This window comes from Bos mutus, chromosome 18, assembly GCF_027580195.1.
Source record: "Bos mutus isolate GX-2022 chromosome 18, NWIPB_WYAK_1.1, whole genome shotgun sequence".
NCBI lineage: Eukaryota > Metazoa > Chordata > Mammalia > Artiodactyla > Bovidae > Bos > Bos mutus.
Genome location: NC_091634.1, coordinates 27,148,699 through 27,168,874, shown reverse-complemented (window position 1 = coordinate 27,168,874; position 20,176 = coordinate 27,148,699). Strand labels below are relative to the sequence as shown.

Here is a 20,176-nt window from a genome sequence, read left to right as displayed (position 1 = left end):
AAGCTGACCACCTGAGTCCTCACTGATTCCAAACCTGGTTGAACATAGGCTCCATCTGAGAAGTTTTTATTTCTTCTTACCTATTAGGAAAATGTTCAAACATATGAAAAAATAGAGAGAAGAGTATATTGAACCCCTTTGTACCCATTGCTTAGCTTCAACAGTTATCAACTAATGCCCTTATTTCATTTATACCTTACCATCCACTTTTGAAGAATATTTTAAAGCAATCAGACATTTATTTCACCCATATTTAAGGTTGCATCTCTAAAAGATAGGTGTGTTAGTCGCTCAGTCATGTCTGACTCTTTGTGACCCCATGGACTCTAGCCCACTAGGCTCTTCTGTCCATGAGATTCTCCAGGCAAGAAAACTGGAGTGGTTGCCAGTTTCTTCTTCAATGGAACTTCCTGAGGGGCTCTTTTTAGAAGTCGGATCCTGGCAAAGGATCTGAATAGACATTTTCCTGAAGAAGACATATAGATGGCCAGAGGTATATGAAAATGTGCTGAGCGTCACTAACCTTCGGGGAAATGCAAATCAAAACCACAATGACTTGTCACCTCACACCTGTTAGGATGGCTATTATCAAAAAAAGGAAATAAGTGTTGGAGAGGACCTGAAGAGAAGGGAACCCTTGAACACTGTTGGTGGGAATTAAATTGGTGCAATCACTATGGAAAATATTTTGAAGGTTCCTCAAAAAAATTAAAAATAAGACTATCAGATGATCTAGCAATTCCACTTCTGGGAATTTGCCCAAAGGTAACAAAAACACTAACTCAAGATATATGCACCCCCATGTTCACTGAAACATTATTTACAATAACCAAATATGGAAGCCACCTAAGTGTCCATCGTGGATGAGTGGATGAAGAAGTGGAATGGGGGTTCAGGATGGGGAACACATGTACACCCATGGCTGATTCATGTGAATGTATGGCAAAAACCACCACAATATTATAATTAGCCTCCAATTAAAAGAAATTTAAAAAGTAGCTAAAAAAAAAAAAAAAGGATGTGGTATATACATCCAATGTGCTGATGAGGCAGGTGAGCCTGAGATACAGGCCCAAACCCTGTACTCTTTATTCCCTCCTAATATTTCCCTGCCCCAACTCTCCAGGACCAACTGTCCCCTTAACTGCTGAGAGAGGCATTCCACCAGTAACATCCAGCAACTCACTGCCATGGCACACAGCAGTGAGAGTGGTCTTTCTAGCACCTGCATCAGATCACTTCACTCCCCTGCTCAAATCCTTTCCGCAACTTCCCATCACACTTAAGAGCCACACTCTTCAGTATGGCTGATGAGGCCTACTATGATCTGGCCTGTTTCTACTTCTCCAACCACATCTTTCATTCTCTTTCCTCCCTGGTCACACTGGCCCTTCTGCCGGTCCTAGTACAGGCCAGCCTCACTCCTGCCTCAAGGTCTTTGTGCTTGCCATGTCCTCCTTCAGAAATTCTCTTCCCAGCTCCTCACAGGATTCTTTCACTCGCATCCCCACTGAAATGTCAGCTCCTCAAAGAAGCCTTCCCTGACTACCTAGTATAACATAGCAACCCCTCATCACTCTACCCCATTATCCTGTTCTACTTTTCATATAGCAATTATAATTACTTGAAATTATTGTTTGTGTCTTCTTTTAGGTTATGGGTGCCATGAGAAGAGGGGTTCGATCATCTCATTCACTGAAACATCTCAAGCAACCAGCACAGAGGGTGGTATGTAACGGGTACATGTGTACTTGCTAAGTTGCTTCAGTCATGTCCGACTCTTTGCAGTCCAGTGGACTATAGCTCACCAGGCTCCTCTGTCTCCAGGCAGGAATACCGGAGTGGGTTGCCATGCCCTCCTCCAGGGGATCTTCAAAACAAAAGGGGTCGAAACTGCATTTCTTAGGTCTCCTGCATTGGCAGACAGGTTCTTTATCACTAGCACCACCTGGGTACTCAGTAAATATTTGTTGAATAAATGGATCGACAGATGGAATGATATCTTCCCAGTCCTTCCTCTTTTCTCCTTACACACACACACACACACACACACACACACACACACCACCCAGGGAAGTATTTATCAGGCTCTACATTTCTTAAAGAACCTGCCTACATCCTGCCCCAATTTACACAGGTGTCTTTGCAGGAGTCACATAGGTAGAAACTACCCCCAAGGGTCTTTTTAGAGGCAGAAGTTCTCAAAGGACCAGGAACCCCATGTGGGAATATACTTACAGGAAACAGGGAGGTTTGGGACCTGGCCTTAGATAACTTGGATTTCAAGTCAGACACTGTTACAGAAAAACATTTTATTGAGCAGTAAGGGACCCCGTTAGGGCTAGAAAAGGCTGGGAATAAAGGAGCATGTGAGCCTCGGGGAGGGGTTGCTGCCACTTGACTCTCCATCATGTTCTTGCTCCAGGGAGCAGGTCTTCCTGGGTCTCTTTATCCTGCCTCCTGATTCAAGGCAGGAGGCTTTTTGGGAAGTCACACATTGCTTCTTTCAGTTTCGAAAAGCCCAGCTCCCCTTGGTGTGTGGTGGTGGCAGCTGGCAAATGGCTCAGGCAGGAGCCTGTGTGGTAGACAGGGCCCCTGCGAAGGCCACTCTGCACTTCTCTCTGCTCCTGGGTCCTCATTGGCTCACAGTGTGAAGATTGTTCTTTATTCTGCTCACAAAGGGGCTCCTGAGAATTGAGCAGAGGAACATCAGGTTTTCCTCCAGGCCAGCTTCAGTCCTGGGATGTTCAGAGCAGACTCTCAACCCTGTTTCTGAGGTTCCTTGCTCATGGCCATTTAGTGTGGAAGGAAGCTCCTGGTTGAGGAAGGAAGGCTCAGACAGAATGGCGCAGGTTCTAATCTATGACAGTGGGGGGTCACTGCAGGAAGCAGCATTTGCTGCCCTTAGGCAGTTAAATCATTGCCCTCTCTTCAGAGTGTGGCTCAGCCAGCAGGCTTCTGTGGGGTCAGCCTCCTGCCACCATGCTGCAGTCACTGAATTTTGGGGCTGGAGCAACTGAGGTCTTTATCCTATTCCGTCAGAGCTCGCTGTCTCTTGGGAGTGCGGCTGAGGACTGGCTTCTCTGCTTCCACCTTGGCTGGGGTGGCCACGGGAGCATCCCCGTAGGCTCAGTAGCCACCGACCAGGCAGTGTGTCTCCCCAGGCCAGCCTACCTGTGCTTTTCCATGCCCTCGGTAGAGGACATGGCAGTGACCAGGTGTAGGAGGGGAAGTGGGAGCCAGAGCTGCTGCAAAGAAAACAATTGATCAGTCGCTTCTGCTGTACAGTCTCCTGCCGGAATTTCCCCCTCTCACCTCTCTCCCAGTTTCTGGCTGAAGCCCTTTAGTCTGCTTGACATCCAAAACACAGCCTCTGCCCATCACCCCATGAGTCCCTAGAAAAGGGACTGCTGCTGCTGCTGCTAAGTCGCTTCAGTCGTGTCCGACTCTGTGCTTCAGCCCACCAGGCTCCCCCGTTCCTGGGATTCTCCAGGCAAGAACACTGGAGTGGGTTGCTATTTCCTTCTCCAATGCATGAAAGTGAAAAGTCAAAGTGAAGTCGCTCAGCCATGTCCAACTCTTAGCGATCTCATGGACTGCAGCCTACCAGGCTCCTCCATCCATGGGATTTTCCAGGCAAGAGTACTGGAGTGGGGTGCCGTTATTGGCTGCCAAAGCAATTCCTAGAGCCTGTGACTACAGCAGATGAGGAACTCTGTTCGCCATTTCCAGAGAAAACCTTAAAATAATTGCAATCAGGATCCCCTCCATCTCTCCCTTCCACACCAGAGAAAACATTCCTTAAGGTCTGTTTTTATTTTTTTATTTTTATTTTTATTTATTTATTTTTTAAAGGTGGTGGTGGTTTAGTTGCTAAATCGTGTCCAACTCTTGCGACTCCCATGGACTGTAGCCTGCCAGGCTACTCTGTCCGTGGGATTCTCCAGGCAAGAATACTGGAGTGGGTTGCCATTTCCTTCTCCATAAGGTCTGTTTTTAATGGAAATGCATTTCAAGTTTTGGGAAAAGGAGTCTAATTTGGTAAGAACCCCTCCCACCTTGGCAACCCCTCTTGGGCCCCATTTATATTGCCTGTTTCATCCACACTGAACTCTAGCCCTCTGATACTTTTATCTAGATTAGAAAATACTAAGGCAGAGTGACCAGGAGATTCAGAACCAGATTGTGGGTACCAAGTCTAGGCATCAGCCTCCTGGGACACCATCTCCTCAGCCCTCCAGTCTTATTAGCATTTCATCACTCCCCTGGGTTCTTCTGGTCTTTCCCTCAATACCACACCACTCTTTCCCCCAGTATGCACCAGCTCAGTCTGGAATGTGTCCGAGGGGACCCATGTAGATATCCCCATAACTGCATGAAGGTGCCTGGGCTTGAAGGTGAAGTTCAAGAGCAGCCCTCTTCCTTAAACTGCTCCATTTATCATTTGCCGACAAAAATGCATTTGCCTATTGCTAACAGGCCAATCAGGAAAGGATCTGAATGGAAGCGTCTTGTAGCCCAAAGAGTAAGGCTACATTTAAAGACCGGGACCTTCCTGCTCACTTGCCCAGGGATGACCTTTTGCTTATCCTCAGCAATGAGCACTGTGGGTCCCTGAAGGTGCCCCAGGGCACTCGTATTACTTACAGTTGGGAAAGTGCTGAGGTGTGTGTGGGAAAGCCCCAAAGGAACATGTGGTGGCCAGGTGAGGCTGTGTATACACAATGCCTCTTGTACAGATGTCCAGTCTCAGCCTACCTGCTGTGTTGCCCTTCCAGGGGACAGAGGACAAGTTAGAGTGAAGATTAGAAGATTCGATCAGACATTCTCTCTTACACAGCCAAAGACTGCTATCTGGTAGAGGATTGGTAGGGAAGTTTCTCCAAGAGCAGCACGTTTGCGCAGTTACCCTGCCATGGAAACTGTGATAAGGGCTGTAAGGTCATCACTACCCAGTGAGGTCATATAAGGAACCTGTGACTTGAGGGGGAGGCTGCAGGCTCTCAGGGTTTTTTGGAGGAGAGCAGAGTGAAGGCAGAGAGGCACCTTGCCTGGCCCCTCACATCTGGGCCTCCCCACGCGTGCCCTAGTCTAGTAGCCACCCCCTGGGGAGCATGCCTGTGGGCTGGCATAGCCCCTGGTGCCAAGGGAGGGCAAGAGAAACCCACATTCTGAGATTGGCCTGAGAGGCAAAATTGACCTAAGAGACACTAGGCTGTATGGTACTAACCCAAAGAGAGACAGAGATTTGTGTGGACTGGGGAATTGGGGAAGGCTGCTTGGCAGTGGGCCTGAAGGACAAGTGAGATATGGACCCATGGGGACGAGTGGGGAGTCATTCCAGTTTGAAAGAATAAAAGCAAAGACACACTCTTCTCGACCTTGTTCTGCCCCAAATATAAATTCATAGCCCTCTCACATTTTTACAACTGCCAAGACTTAAAAGAACAAGAGCTTAAGGGGCCTACCCAAGGCTACACAGGCAGTGGAGTGGTTCTGCTCAATGGTAGGTTCATATCAGGGTCTGGATTTACATCCGAAAGGAATGTGAGGACAAGCTCATCCCAATTTAAACTGACACCGAGAGATGTTAAAGGTGCAAAATGAGGGCCCTGATGACTTCACAAAGTGGGAGTGATGGACCCATTTTAATAGGAAATTCAAAACGAACTCATGACAAAATGACAATGTAAACATTACACTCCCCTCTCCCTTAAAAGCAAAAATCATTATAATCCCCCCTCTCTCCACCATGAAAGGATGAGATAACAGGCTAAGTAGCAACCCAGGTGAAAAACATGGTTAACACCGTGAAGAGGTGTTACTAAGACAGTTTGATCCGACTCAAAGAAGGAAAGAGACAGCTCTGCCCTTAGCCTGATCAGGTTCACAGGAAGGAACGTTTGGGGCAGCCTTTGGTAATGTGGCAATGTAAGATAACCTTCTTCAGGGGCTCCCTGTGGCTGACCTTAAAAAAGCAAAGATGGGACATTTGTTTACAGGGGCTGTTGCAGCGGGGGTGTGCCCAGGAGGTGGAGACGTCTTGGGCTATTGAGAGGTTGGGCCACTCTGGCTTCGAATCACAAAAACCTTCCTTCTCTCTACTAAATTGCTTGAATTGGAGGATGCACAATAGGACAGATGAAGTCAGGCCTAATTAGAACAGACTGCCTTTGGGAATGCTAGAAGGTAAAATGTGAAGGGAAATGCTCTGTAGGTTTGTCATGGCAGGTGGGCCAGAGTGAGACCACCGATTGTCCAAGGCTTCAGAGATTACTTGTCTGAGAGCATCCCTCTGGTGCGGTGGGGGTACCGATACCTTATTATAACTCGGCTGGGCACCTGGGGAAGGCAGAATACATGGTTTATTAACTTAAGAGGGTGGGAGACTCATCTGGGGATTCCACAAAACAACAAAGACTTGTATGTGGATTTTTGCACCAATCCTCAGAAAACTTACATAGCTCTGGAGTAGGGCTCAGGGATCTGTACTTTTAACAAGCTTCCTGGGCAGTTGCACCAAAGTGGTCCACGGATAGTGACTAAATTATTGTCTATTTGGGGTTGCTTTTGAGAGTCAAAGTGGGCAATATTAAAAATTGCAGCAGGCATAGATATAAACAAGGAATATTCAAGGCAAACAGAAATATATAGTTATTCTACATGTGAATCACATTTGAGAAAACTTAGCCTAGTGGTTAAAGAACACAACTCTTAGGACACAGATCAGATTCTGTCCTTATTTGTGTGATTTTGAGCAAGTTCTTTTATCTTTCTGACTCTGTTTCCTTATATGGGAAAAATGTACATTTAGCACAATATTCTCTTTTGGCAAAGGTTGCTCTGAGCCCATTTCTGTTCTCTGCAACTTAATCCTTTTCAGTGTGTGAGCAGTTTTAAGTTGTTTTCTTAAGTATTATCTCTTTCAACTGTCTAGGTTCTATAATGCTTATAGAACCTAGGAGATAGTGAGAGGATGCTATAAGCTTATTTTGCCAGTTTTATAAAAATGTTTAACCTCTCCTCTTCCTCTGCAACCAAGAGATGAGAAAGAACTCAGAGGCTGGAAATGCACACTAAGGAATACTTCTGTGTCAGTCTGCCTTTTATTCTTCTGCCACTACTTCCCAGAGAGATTTCACTAAGAGAGCCTAAGCTTGAAATGGCCATTGTTCATAAAGAAAATTTCTCTATTGCTAGTCATATCCCCTTTTCCTTCTCCTGAGGGCTTAATGGATTTTTAAAAAAAATTTGCCTGTGTAAGGTCTTAGCTGTGGCCACAGGGTGAGGCTGGGATTTAGCTGCCCTGTCCCACAGCGTGTGGGATTTTAGTTACCCCACCAGTTCAAACCCACATCTCTTGCATTAGGAAGCAGATTCTTAACCACTGGACCACCAGAGAAGTCCCCTTAATGGATGGTTTTTGGGGCAGGAAATAAAGTTGAAACAAAAACATCAACTGAAGGAGCCTTTGTCCTAGGTGTAGTAGTTTGGAGTGTGAATTTTCTCAGAATCCAGTGAATTGTGCCCCAGGTGGAAACTACAGAAACATCACTTATTGTTAGAAATCATGACATGATACAAAGCCAAAATCGACTTTATTCTTCCTGTGAAAGACTACAGAGAGCCAAGTTCAGTAGTCCACCCTCCAGTGTTGACCAGCAGCTGGGGCCTTTAGAAGGTGACTAAGCAGCCCAGCGCATCCTGCTGACGAGTGCGCTCACCCACCCAGCACACAGGGAAAGATCCCAGTTATGGCATCATATTTAAGCCTGCTGCAGTAAGGTTTCCTGGTGCAAAGGCTCACTTACTGAGGATCCTAGACCTGGAAGACTTCTCCTCCTGCGAGCTGCCAGCTCAATCTTCTGAACTAGGCTCACATCCCAGGGATGGGTCACAAAGCTGATGACTGTTCCTGGCACCTCACTCCCCACACGGCCCACCCTCCCTGCTCTGTGGATGTAATCCTGCAGGGTGAGAGGGAAATCATAATTGATGACGAGTTCCACCTGGGTGCTGTCCAGGCCCCGAGAGGCGATGTCTGTGCAGAGAAGTATGTCTCGGGAACCTTTCTGGAAGGACTGGAAGATACCTGCCCTCATGGAGGCTGGCATTTGTCCCTGCAGTCTTAAGTGTTGGATTTTGTGGTCATCCAGAATATATCCCAGCCAGTTCACAGTGCTGGAGCTGTTACAGAACACGAGAACAGTTCCTGTGGAGCCAGTCCTGTGTGCTCTGTCATGCTGCTTGAGGATCTGCACTAACTCAGTTACCTTCTCTGCTCCTTTCAGCCTCATGAACGTCTGTTTGACATGAGGCATGATGCAGTGGAGCTTGGAACTGGTAATGGTGGTTAGAGAGTCTAAGCTGGCAACTTTACTCAGCAGCTGGCCTACACCTTCGGGAAATGTGGCCCCCACCAGCACTAACTGAGCTTTGGGATTGAAAGGGTCTTTTAAGTCAGCGGGGCCTTCTGCTATGTGACTCTTCTCCAAGATGTAATCCACCAGTTCCAGGAAACTTTCATCCAACAATGTATCTACCTCATCCAACACCAAGAAAGAGAGCTGCGTCAGGCTGATCAGTTGACCTTTCAGGGCCTTCCACAGAGCCCCTGGAGTGGCCACCAGTACTTCTGCTGGAGGATGTTTGGACAGTTGCAGCCTGACCCTACTCATGCCATGGCCTCCCCCTAACTCCTGCACCCGGAGGCCTAAGGAGCTGCCCAAGGGCTGGGCCACGGCCCGCACCTGTTCAGCTAATTCTCGAGAAGGCACAAGGACCAGGCCTCGAGGAGCAGGGATACGACTGGTGTACAGGCTTGGCTGGCCCAAGAGCCGTTGAAGCAGAGGTAGCATGTAGCCGAGAGTCTTGCCACTGCCGGTTTCCGCGGCGCAGAGGATGTGGCGGCCGCGAAGTAATGGGGGAATGGTACTCGACTGCACGGTTGTGGGCCGAACGACTTCGGGAGCAGCTTCTTGGAGTGCGCTCAGCACACGGGGCTCCAGACCCAGATCGGCGAAGCTGCCCTTGGACGAGAGGTTCCGCAGCGCTGGGGCCTCATGCTGAGCGCGCTCAATGGAGAAATAGTCCTGGCGAGCGCGCCGATGCTTCCAGCCTCGCGAAACGAGTGGCGCAGCCTCCCAACGGCCCAGAGTTTGGCGTGCGGGCTGGTTCAACTCCGGCCGCCGCGCCGAGATCAGCAGCGGGCCAGGTCGCACCAACACCGGCCGCAGGGGACTCCGCTGCCCGCTCTGCCGCTGTTCCTGCCGCCTCTGTAGACCCCGCGGGATGCGCACCACGGGCAGGGGCTCGTCGGGACCGCGGCCTGTCAGGTCCCGTTGAGGCGCCAGAAGCAACCGAGTCGCGAGCGACAACAGCCGTAGCTGCCGTGCTAGAGCCATAGTCCCCTTGGTGCGGAAAAGGCGCACAACAGTGACGTCATGCGCGCGCCAAGGCCTCCCGGACGGTGGCCGGCGCGGCTCAGTAAGACTTAAGGAATTGGAGAACTGTGTGGAAGGAGGGAGGATCTGTAGAGTTCAGCAGCGGCGAGGTCTGTAGGTCCAAACCGGATGGTGACGTCCAGGCCCCGGCCAACCTTGGGGAAGGGTGCACGATGAAGGCAGGACCGGGGTCCGGCGACAGGCGGCGATGGGGCCCTGGCATTAGGAATCAGGAGGGCTGAGGGCTTCTGGCGATCCGATGTCGGATCCCTACAATTCTCCTTTGTCGCCCTCACAGCTCCTGTGATGGCATGTCCAGTTCTGATCGCCCCGTTTAAACTGTGAGGGTGCGGCGGTGTTTTCACAGATGTGCTCCCCTTGTAAGGTCTTCTAATATAAATATTTATTGAGAATCTGAGTGAATGGTCAGGCCTGGGGGCCGAGACCAGGAGTAGATCTGGGCTCAGCGTTCCCCCACCGCCCAGAGAGCTGAGGACCCAGAGGGCGAGCCGATGGACTTAAGCATATCATCTCTTCACTCAAGAGAACTCATCTCTTCGGACCTTTTCCGCTTGCTTTTCAGCTGAGGTTCATTCTTCCTTCTCTTGTCACTCTTTCCAACTTCTCATCCTGAAGCTCGCCTAGCTCCACCGGCTTTCAGGTTAGATACCTAAATTACTTGAATAGTAGTGAGGAGGGTCCTGCTACAGGTATATGACTTGTCTCACAAAGCCATGGTCAGGCAGAATATTTTACCTAAATTCAGTTCAGGTTGCGAAAAAAACCTTACACTATTGGTACTTCCTGAACGGATCCAGAAAATGGGCATCAGATCATTTTTGTAATCTCTAGTGCCTGGGGTAGGAGATAAGGTAAATGTGGGTTAACTACTTGGAAGAGTCTTAACATTTGAAGAAAGAGATTTTTGGGTTTTTTTGGCCACTGCTGCACAGCCTGTGCTGCTGCCTGCTGTGCAAGTATGGAATCTTAACCACTGGACCACCAGGAAGTCCCTGGAGAAAAGTTTTACTTTCATTAGATGCTGTTATAAAGATAAATACTACTATATTTCAAATAGTATTTTGATACACGATAGGCTTTTCTGGAGAGTTACCTGTTAAACTAGAGGAAGAGAGAGTTTTGAGTAATGACAGGTAGACAGAGTCACTGGATAGAGTGGTGGCTCTTGAGTGAGAGTGATTTTTGCCCCCACCCTTCCCCCAGGACATTTGACAATGGCTGGAGACATCTTTATTTGTCACATCTGGGGAAATGCTACAGCTTCTAGTGGGTAAAGACCAGGATATTACTAAATATTGCACAATGCACAGGACAGCCACCCCCCACCCCCCAGCCCCGCCAAAAAAAACAATGATCTGGCCCAAAATATCAACAGTGTGCTGTTGAGAACCTTGGATAGAGGATGGGGACTGAAGAGAGGCTGAGGTTGCCGCATGTATTCTCACTTCAAGGAGCTACATTTGCCAGGTTCTCGGTGGCCCAGCCCCTTCCCCAGAATCTGTAGTGGGCATATTAACGTCATTGCTTGTCATGCCCTTGGGATCAAGAAACCTTGGGGGGCCCCTGAAAGCCATAAGCACAGAAAGGGGTGATTTAAGGAGGGTGGTGCAGGAGAAGAGAACTTCAGGAAGAATAAAATTGTCCTCATGTGTTTGGGGACTGTGTCAGATGGAAAAGAGATGAGGTGTGCCATGGGATGAACCATTCCAGAAGGCAGACTGGGACTGATGATGGAGTCAGATTCTGAATTTGACATAAAGACTACTGTAGCAACCAGAAATGCCCAGATCTGTCTGGAGAGTGCTGGATTTTCTGTCACTGAAAATTTCATGTACAGGTCAATGCCCACTGAGTGGTGATATGATAGAGGGGAGTTGATACAAAGAATATGCTATGATATTGTGATTCTACACTACTTTTATGATTCTTTCCCAGAACTCAGACCTCCTTGTTCCTTAGCTGAAGGGCTCCTTGGATGTCTGATTTGTCAGGTTTCATCCATTTACCTGTGCTACTCTTTTTTCAGATACAAAACAAAGAATTGTTTTGCACCGAGGCAGAACAGATACATTGAAAGAATTATCAGAAAAGAATAATACATAGGTATGTATTTGCATTTGACTTTCATCCAAATATTTGGGACAGGGTAACTGGTTAGTGGCTGCTTTCTCATGCTTGAGCCCTTACAATGTGATTACCTCAAAATGTCATAGGGATTAGAGCCTGTCTGAGCCTGTCTGTCTCTTCTCATAGCCCCTAGTTTCTTACTCTGATTTCTTTCTTTTTTTTTTTTGGCTACCCTGCATGGCATGCTGGATCTTAGTTCCCTGACTGGGAATCAAACCAGTGCCCTGTGCAGTTGGAAGCATGGAGTCTTAACCACTGGACCACCAGGGAAGTCCCTTTCTTATCATTTCTTTAGATATTCTGTAAATCTCCTCTTTCCCTCTTGCTCACAGCAGACATTGAGTAACCTCTAGTTGTTATTGAGATGGATATTTTACAAGATGTTTTACAAAGCACTTTATCAGTTCAGTTCAGTCACTCAATTGTGTCTGACTTTTTGCGACCCCATGGACTGCGGCACACCAGACTTCCCTGTCCATCACCAACTCCCGAAGCTTACTCAAACTCATGTCCGTTGAGTTGGTGATGCCATGCAACCATTTCATCCTCTTCTCCTCTTGCCTTCAATCTTTCCCAGCGTCAGGGTCTTTTCCAGTGAGTCAGTTCTTTGCATCAGGTGGCCAAAGTATTGGAGTTTCAGCTTCAGCATCAGTCCTTCCAATGAATATTCAGGACTGATTTCCTTTAGGATGGACTGGTTGAATCTCCTTGCAGTCCAAGGGACTCTTAAGAGTCTTCTAGAAATAAGAAAGGTTTACTTATTGTGGAAAAAATGCAAGCTCCTGCGAGTGGTAGCCTCATTAGGTAATGTTTTTCTCAGAGCTGCCATGGAAACTTATGTTGCCTAGTTACTCCCTAAATTTTAAAAGGAATTTTTCCTTGAGTCTCAGGTGATAGTGGTATATTCATTCATTTATTCAAGCAGTAAATATTTTCTGAGCACCATGTATGTGCCAGGTACTTTTCATGTGAACCAAACAGGCAAAATTCCTGCCCTTCTGAGCTTCATATTCTGATTTAATTGACTTGAGGGCAGGCCTGGACATTGGTATTTTTTTTAACTTTTTATTTTATATTGGGGTATAGCCATTTAACAATGTTATAATAGTTTCAGATGAACAATAAAGGGACTCAGCCATATATATACATGTATCCATTCTCTCCGAAACTCCCTTCCCATCCAGGCTGCCACATAACATCGAGCAGAGTTCCCTGTGCTATACGGTAGGTCCTTGTTGGTTATCCTTTTTAAAGATTTCAGGGTTTTTTTTTTGCTTGTTTTACTCCTGTTAACTTTACCTTCAAAGTATATTTAGAACATGACCACTTCTCACCACCTCTACAACTCTCTCCCCATCCTGAGCCACCATCATCTCTCATGTCAGTGACTGAAGAGTCTAATTGGTCTCTCTGGGTCTACCATGGCTTTTCATGCAGCAATCACTGTGATCATGGAGAAATATGATCAGTAATGCCACTCCTCTCCTTGAAACCCTTGCTGGCTCATATCGTGAAGAGCTAACAAAGCCCACAGAGCATCCTACAAGGCCATTTGGGATCTCACCATTGTGTCCTATCTGCTTAGGACATCCATCCTGTATCTGACGTCCATTACTCTTCTTCTTTCTGTGCTCGACTATGTCGGCCTTTGTACTAGTCTACTAACACATCAGACTTGCTCCTGCCCCAGGGCCTTTGCACCAACTGTTTCCTCTGCTGTGCACTCTTCATTCCCCACCAGCATGAAAGCTCTAGCAGAACAGGAATCTTTGTTTTCTTCTCTAATGTATCCACAAAGACTAGGACAATGACTGGCACACACCACACACTTAATAAATATTTGTTGGATGTGTGAACGAGCTTGCATTGTTTTTATGATCAGAGAAAAGGAAAACAAAGTACTACCTGTTGGGAGGAAAAGGAAAGCCTGCTCTGGATAACAGAAGAGATTTTTCTCCATTTGAATGTCTGACTCTTCTTTCTTCAGGAATGACTGTGAACAACCTCTCTCTGTGCTACCACAACAAACTCATATTAGCCCCTATGGTTCGGGTGGGGACTCTCCCAATGCGGCTTCTGGCCCTGGACTATGGAGCGGACATTGTGTACTGTGAGGTAAGGGGCTCCTAATCCTCCCAGACAGAGAGCTTTTCCACAAGTGCAGCCTCCTCACCTGTGGGTGCCTGTGTTCAGAAGCTAGAGGAGGCAGAATGGGCCCTCCCTTCACAGGTGCTCACTGAAAGCATCACAAGACAAAAACATAGGAGTTTTGTGAGCCCTGCCAAGGATCAGGAACCTGGGCTGCATGGAGGCATTGTGGGACACCTAGGCCAGGTGGATAGATGAGCATCGTGTCAGGTCACTGCTGTGGCTCCTGTAGGAGTTAATACACATTCATTTTGTGAATGAGGAAGCTCAGTTTCAGAGTGAGAAGGAAAAGGACCAGATTCAGGCTAGAGAAACTGGATGGGGTTGGTTTGGTAAGCCATAGAATTTTCTGATAGCAATAGCTAGTAGGCCAGTTACTGGCCTGTTGCTTTGAAGATTATTATTAATAGGACTTCAGACTCAGGTTTAGAAAACATCTTCTAGGAAAACCAGTTAAAGGAGTAGCTGATATTGGATAGGGACTGTGAGCAGTGGTTCTCAGTTGGGTAGGTAAGCTTCCCCCGCAACCCTTAATCCTGCTATGCCTCTCTAGTGGGGGTAAGAGGTTAAAGAAACTACCCAAGTGCTTCTGACATTTCCATCTTGAAGAGCCATCTGTGGAGGGAGAACTGTGGCTATAAGAGGGCTACACAAGGAATCCTTGTGCTGATGGATCTATTCTGTGTCAATATCCCGGTTGCAATATTGTTACTAAGCTTTGCAAGACGTTACCATAGGGAGAAATTGGGCAGTGGGTACACAGGATCTCACATTCAGGTTCAATTGCATGTGAACCTCCAATTATCTCAAAATAAAAAGTTTTATTAAAAAGAAGGGTGTAGAAAGAAGAGAGGGTCTGGGACTTCCATGGAGGTCCAGTGGCTAAGACTCTGTGCTCCCAATGCAGGGGACCCAGGTTCAATTCCTGGTCAGGGAACTAGATCCCACATGCTGCATCTAAGAAGCCTGCATGCTGCAACTAAGACCCAGCGAATCCAAAATAAATAAGTAAAATAAATATTTTTAAAAAAGGAAAAGAAGAGAGGGCTTAAGAGTGAATTTGGGAAGAATAGGCCCTTTATCCAGACCTAGCTCCTGTGGAGCAGAGTCAGACAGGCAGGCATGCAGGCCAGCTGGCCCCTGCTTGTGGTGAGCAGATCGATCTCTGGGAACTGAGCCCTGAGTACTGGGAGAGGCACAGCATGGTGCCTGGTGCCCCCTGGTGGATCCCGAGTTGCTCTGCAGGTCAGCCTTGTGATGCTCTCTCTGTGTTCACATGAGGTGACCGACCTATCTGTAAGGTTAGTCAAATCACTTCATCCACCTCTCAGGACCTAGTGTGGGACTTCGGGTAGTCCATGTGTACAGGCTCCTCTGCAGCTGTAAGTGAAGAAAGGATGAACCAGCTCAGCAAAGGTTAAGGTTATTCCCCACCAAAGTCTGCCCTATTGACGGAGTTTTCTAGGAGTTAATCAGATGTCACATACTTATTCCTATTATTATAAAAATATTATTGTAACATTGTAAAAATGTTATTACAATGGATGGATGGACCTAGAGATTGTCCTACTGAGTGAAGTAAGAGAGAAAGACAAATATCATGTGTTACCACTTGTATGTGAAATCTAAAAAAATGGTACAAATTAACCTATTTACAATACAGAAAGGGTCACAGATGTAGAAAAGAAACTTATGGTTACCAAGAGGGCAAAGAGAGGGGGATACATTGGGAGAGTGGGATTGACATATACACACTCAGTTCAGTTCAGTTCAGTCGCTCAGTCGTGTCCGACTCTTTGTGACCCCATGAATCACGGCATGCCAGGCCTCCCTGTCCATCACCAACTCCCGAAGTTCACTCAGACTCACGTCCATCGAGTCAGTGATGCCATCCAGCCATCTTATCCTCTGTTGTGCCCTTCTCCTCCTGCCCCCATTCCCTCCCAGCATCAGAGTCTTTTCCAGTGAGTCAACTCTTCGCATGAGGTGGCCAAAGTACTGGAGTTTCAGCTTTACTACTATATATAAAATAGGTTACCTATATAATAAGAACCTACTATATAGAATAGAAACTCTGCTCAATACTCTGTAATGACCTATATGGGAAAGGAATGTAAAAAACTGGATATGTGTATATGTGTAACTGATTCACTGTGCTCTTCACCTGAAACTAACACAACATTGTAAATCACCTACACGCCAATAAAAATGAAATAAATAAACAAACCAAAATAAAATGGGACTCTAGTGGCCCAGATGTGAGAGGACACCTGCCTTTAATAAGCAAGATGAAGGGAGAAGACAGTGGCCTTTAGAGACCTTGATTACCAAAATGAGTACTTAAATTTTTTTTTATGGTAAAAAACACATAAGATTTACCATCTTAACTGTTTTTAAGTGTACAGTTCAGTAGTTGTGAAACAGATTTCCAGAACCTTTTCATCTTGCAAAACTGAAACTCTATACCCATTAAACAACTCCCCTTTCCCCCATTCCCCATAGCCCCTTCACCATTCTACTTTCTGTTTCTATGAATCTGAATACTTTAGATACCTCATGTAAGTGGAAATATGCGATATTTGTCTTTTTGTGACTGGCTTATTGTGGCTCAGCTGGTAAAGAATCTTCCTGCAATGTGGAAGACCTGGGTTCAATCCCTGGGTTGGGAAGATGCCCTGGAGAAGGGAAAGGCTACCCACCCACTCCAGTATTCTGGCCTGGAGAATTCCATGGACTGTATAGTCCATGAGGTCACAAAGAGTTGGACACAACTGAGCGACTTTCACTTATTTTATGAACCTCAAGGTTCATCCGTGTTGTACTATGTGACAGGTTTTCCTTCCATTTTTAGGCTGAATAATATTCCATGGTATATGCACTGCATTTTGCTTATCTGTTCATTTATCTGTCGATGGACATTTGGGTCGCTTTTGTTTCTTGGCTGTTTTGAATAGTGCTGCTGTGAATGTAGGTGTGCAGATCCCTCTTCGAGATCCTGCTTTCAGTTCTTTGGGATGTATATACCCAGAAATAGGATTTGCTAGATCATGTGGTAGTTTTTTCATTTTTTGAGGCATCTCTGTACTGTTTTCTCTGTCTTTTGGACTATTTTACAGTCCCACCAGCAGTGTACAGTTTTTGAAATCTTTCCTAACACTTATTATTTTCTCTTCTTTTTTAATATTACCCATGCTAATGGGTGTGAAGTGATAGCTTGTTGTGCTTTTGATTTGCATTTCTCTGATGATGAATGATATTGAGCATGTTTTTGTATGCTTCATGGCCATTGGTATATCATCTTTGAATAAATTTCTATTCAAATCTTCTGCCCAGAATGGGTAATTTTTTAAAACTTACAAGGAAATTATTTATGGAAAAAATTGCAGGAATGGACAAAGAACATCCATATACCATTTACCCAGATTGACCTACTGTTAACATTTTGCTTGATTTGTTTTATAATTTGTTCTCTCTCTCTAATATATGTATTTTCTCCATAACTGTTTGAAAGTTTCATATAGTATGATGTATTACTTCTCAAATACTTCATGATATTTTCTAATAATAAAGTCATTCTTTTTTTAAGATTTTTTTTTTTGGGTGCGGCCATTTTTAAAGTCTTTATTGAATCTGTTACAATACTGCTTCTGTTTTCTATGGGTTTTTTTGTTTGTTTGTTTCTGGCCCTGAGGCATGTGGGGTCTTAATTCCCCTGATTAAACCTGTACCCTGTTCATTGGAAGGTGAAGTCTTAACCACTGGATTGCCAGGGAAGTCTCTTTCTGTCTTTTTTTCTTTGCAATTGTTGCCATCCTAGTCGCTCTGAAATGGTATCTCACTGTGGGGTTTTTTGTTTGTTTGTTTTTAAAGATAGGTTCTATTTATTATTTTTTACCACACTAGGAATTGAACCCAGGCCCTCAGCATTGAGAACGCAGAGTCCTAACCTCTGGACTGCCAGGAAATTCTCCCCATTATGGACATTGTGGTTTTGATTTGCATTTCCTGTTAATGATATTGAGCATCTTTTGCTATGTTTATTTTCCATTTATATATCTTTTTTGGAGAAATATCTCTTCATATCTTATGCACATTTTAAAATTATTGTTTTTTTATTCTAGGAGTTATAAGAGTTCTTTATATACTCTGGATATTAGACCTTTAACAGATACATGATTTGCAAATATTTTCTCCCATTCTGTGGATTGTCTTTTCAGTTTATTTTTCATTTATTTATTTTTTTAAGACTTCATTTTAATTTTTTAAAATTTTATACAAGTATAATTGATTTACTTTATTGATAGTATCCTTTGATGCACAAAAAATTTTAATTTTAATGAAGTTCAATTTATCTAATACTTTCCTTTGTTGTTTGTGCTTTTGGTATCATCTCTAAGGGGCTTCCTTGGTGGCTCAGATGGTAAAGAATCTGCCTGAAATGCAGGAGAACAAGGTTTGATCCCTGGGTTGGAAAGATCCCTTAGAGAAGCAAATAGCTTGGAGAATTACATCAACAGAGGAGCCTGGCAGGGTGGAATGGAGGAGATGAAGGTAGCAGGCCGTAGTTGAGATACAGGAAAATAATATCTGACAAAAAAGGAAGAATAAGCCCATACATGATAAGGCACTTGAAAATTAAATGCTGTTCAAACATTTGGTAGCCATATGAATAAAATAATTTGCTTGCTGGAGAAGGAAATGGCAACCCACTCCACTATTCTTGCCTGGAAAAGTCCATGGACAGAGGAGTCTGGCAGGCTGTAGTCCATGGGGTTACATGACTGAGCATGCATACATGAGGAGGGTGGAGGGAGATGGGCTGGTAGAAATAAACTGGTAGAACTGAAAAAAAAAAAAAAAAAATCCGCTTGCAGTACAGGAGACCATAACTGACTTATAAATGGCCTTACTTATCAGGTCAGTTAAAAAGGCAAAATTAGTTTTACCAAGAAGATAAAAGCCAATTCAAATTATATTCTTAACTGTGATGGAGATAGATTTGGGAACTAGAAAGCATTGTTTGTGGCAAAATTCGAGTTGTCTCTTCTATAAAAATAAATGTTATATATGATAAAAATTGAGGGAATGACATGGATATAAAAAAAATAATTGTGATAATTGAGGTAGAAAAATAATATCCTATTTGACAAAGAATAGCTTTTTTCCTGCACAACTTTTATAGATGTAAAAGTCAGTTTGGTTGGAAGATGCACAGATGATAAACTCTATCGCATGGAAAAACAATGTTTGTTTTCACCAATGAAGGAAATAACAGTGAAAAAAAAAGAGAAGTTCTAACTATAACCAAAGAACTGACTAAAATGAATAAAACTGATAAACAATAGTGTTGAGGACATGTGGGTGAGCAGGCACATGTGTGGTTTTACTGGTGACAATTGAAATTAATTTCTCCACCTAACAATCAGCTGAGCATCTGCTGCATGTAAGGCATTGAAGCAGCTTCACCAGATGTTCAGTAAGAACTTGTAACGTGCTGGGCGCTAGGGACACAAAGATGAATGAGACTGTGTCCAAGCCCCAGAGGCTCTTTGGGTATAATGGGGAGACAGAAGAGAAAATAAGACATTTCAAGGGCCATTTTGCCTTAGCTCCTCCTCTCAGATCCTCAAAGCCCATCTTTGTGTGAATCCAGAACCTTCCTCAGAGTATTCATCATCTAATGGTAAAGGAATGACGGGTGCATCTGTAACTAGCATACAGAGAAGAGGTCCAGCCGTGAAGGTGGACGTGGCAGAGGGTTTGAGGAATCCCGAGGGGGACAGGTTACTGCTGCCAGGGCTGGGATCCCAGCAGTAGCAACCCCAGCTTACTCTCACTTTCACTCAGCTCGCTTTCCCCGACTCATTCTCAGCCAAAGCTCGGCCTGGCTGCAGCCCTTTTCATAAGCATAGGTCACTCAGTGCTGCCCATTTATGCACTGGCCTTCTTGCCTACCCCTGCAACCAGGATCACTGGTCTTTCCTGCTGTACCCAGGACCTGTGTGTCTAGGACTGACATGTGCCCTTTGATTCCTCTGCAGGAGCTGGTCGACCTCAAGATGCTTCAGTGCAAGAGAGTTGTCAATGGTGAGTGCAGCTGTGGTCCTAGGATTGTGTGTGTGCCCAGTCATGCCCAGGCTGTGCTAACATTGCCTTTGCCTGGGTGTCAGTGTCCTCTGGTGCTCCTTGCCTGGCTGTGTCATTTTGTGGCTCCCATGCTCTCTTGAGTAGGGCTTCCCTGGGGGCTCAGTTGGTTAAGAATCCGCTTGCAAATCAGGAGACCACCTGCAATGCAGGAAACCCAGGTTTGATCCCTGGGTCGAGAAGATCCCCTGGAGAAGGAAATGGCAACCCACACCAGTATTCTTGGGTGGGAAGTCCCATGGACAGCGGAGCTTGGTGGGCTGTGGTCCATGGGGTCACAAGAGTCGAACATG

At 45.5% G+C, this 20,176-nt stretch overlaps 3 protein-coding genes across 9 annotated transcripts in view; 1 reads left to right on the top strand and 2 right to left on the bottom strand.

Moving 5' to 3' along the window:
* Positions 1–2,326: 2,326 nt before the first annotated feature.
* Positions 2,327–3,620, bottom strand: DPEP2NB (DPEP2 neighbor). Its single transcript, XM_070386761.1, is given in 2 exon segments — positions 2,327–3,248; positions 3,608–3,620. Coding segments are annotated over 2 exon segments (318 nt in total). The 3' UTR covers positions 2,327–2,943.
* Positions 3,621–7,581: 3,961 nt separating this feature from the next.
* On the bottom strand, positions 7,582–9,436 carry DDX28 (DEAD-box helicase 28). Its single transcript, XM_005896526.3, has one exon. The coding sequence runs from the start codon at positions 9,402–9,404 to the stop codon at positions 7,767–7,769; it is 1,638 nt and encodes a 545-aa protein (XP_005896588.1). The 5' UTR covers positions 9,405–9,436; the 3' UTR covers positions 7,582–7,766.
* Positions 9,437–9,459: 23 nt separating this feature from the next.
* The window catches only part of DUS2 (dihydrouridine synthase 2), a 34,012-nt gene continuing 23,295 nt past the window's right edge, over positions 9,460–20,176 (top strand). The window contains exons 1-6 of one of the 7 annotated variants that reach the window (XM_070388142.1): positions 9,460–9,553; positions 11,491–11,567; positions 11,788–11,859; positions 12,777–12,815; positions 13,579–13,706; positions 19,781–19,826. In XM_070388142.1, coding sequence (XP_070244243.1) covers positions 13,581–13,706; positions 19,781–19,826 — 172 coding nt within the window. In that variant the 5' untranslated portion in view covers positions 9,460–9,553; positions 11,491–11,567; positions 11,788–11,859; positions 12,777–12,815; positions 13,579–13,580. The other 6 variants (XM_070388139.1, XM_070388141.1, XM_070388137.1 and 3 more) reach the window with 6 other exon arrangements.

Excerpts from the sequence above, each read along its gene's own strand:
- DDX28 (XM_005896526.3), bottom strand. The coding sequence starts at position 9,404 with ATGGCTCTAGCACGGCAGCTACGGCTGTTGTCGCTCGCGACTCGGTTG.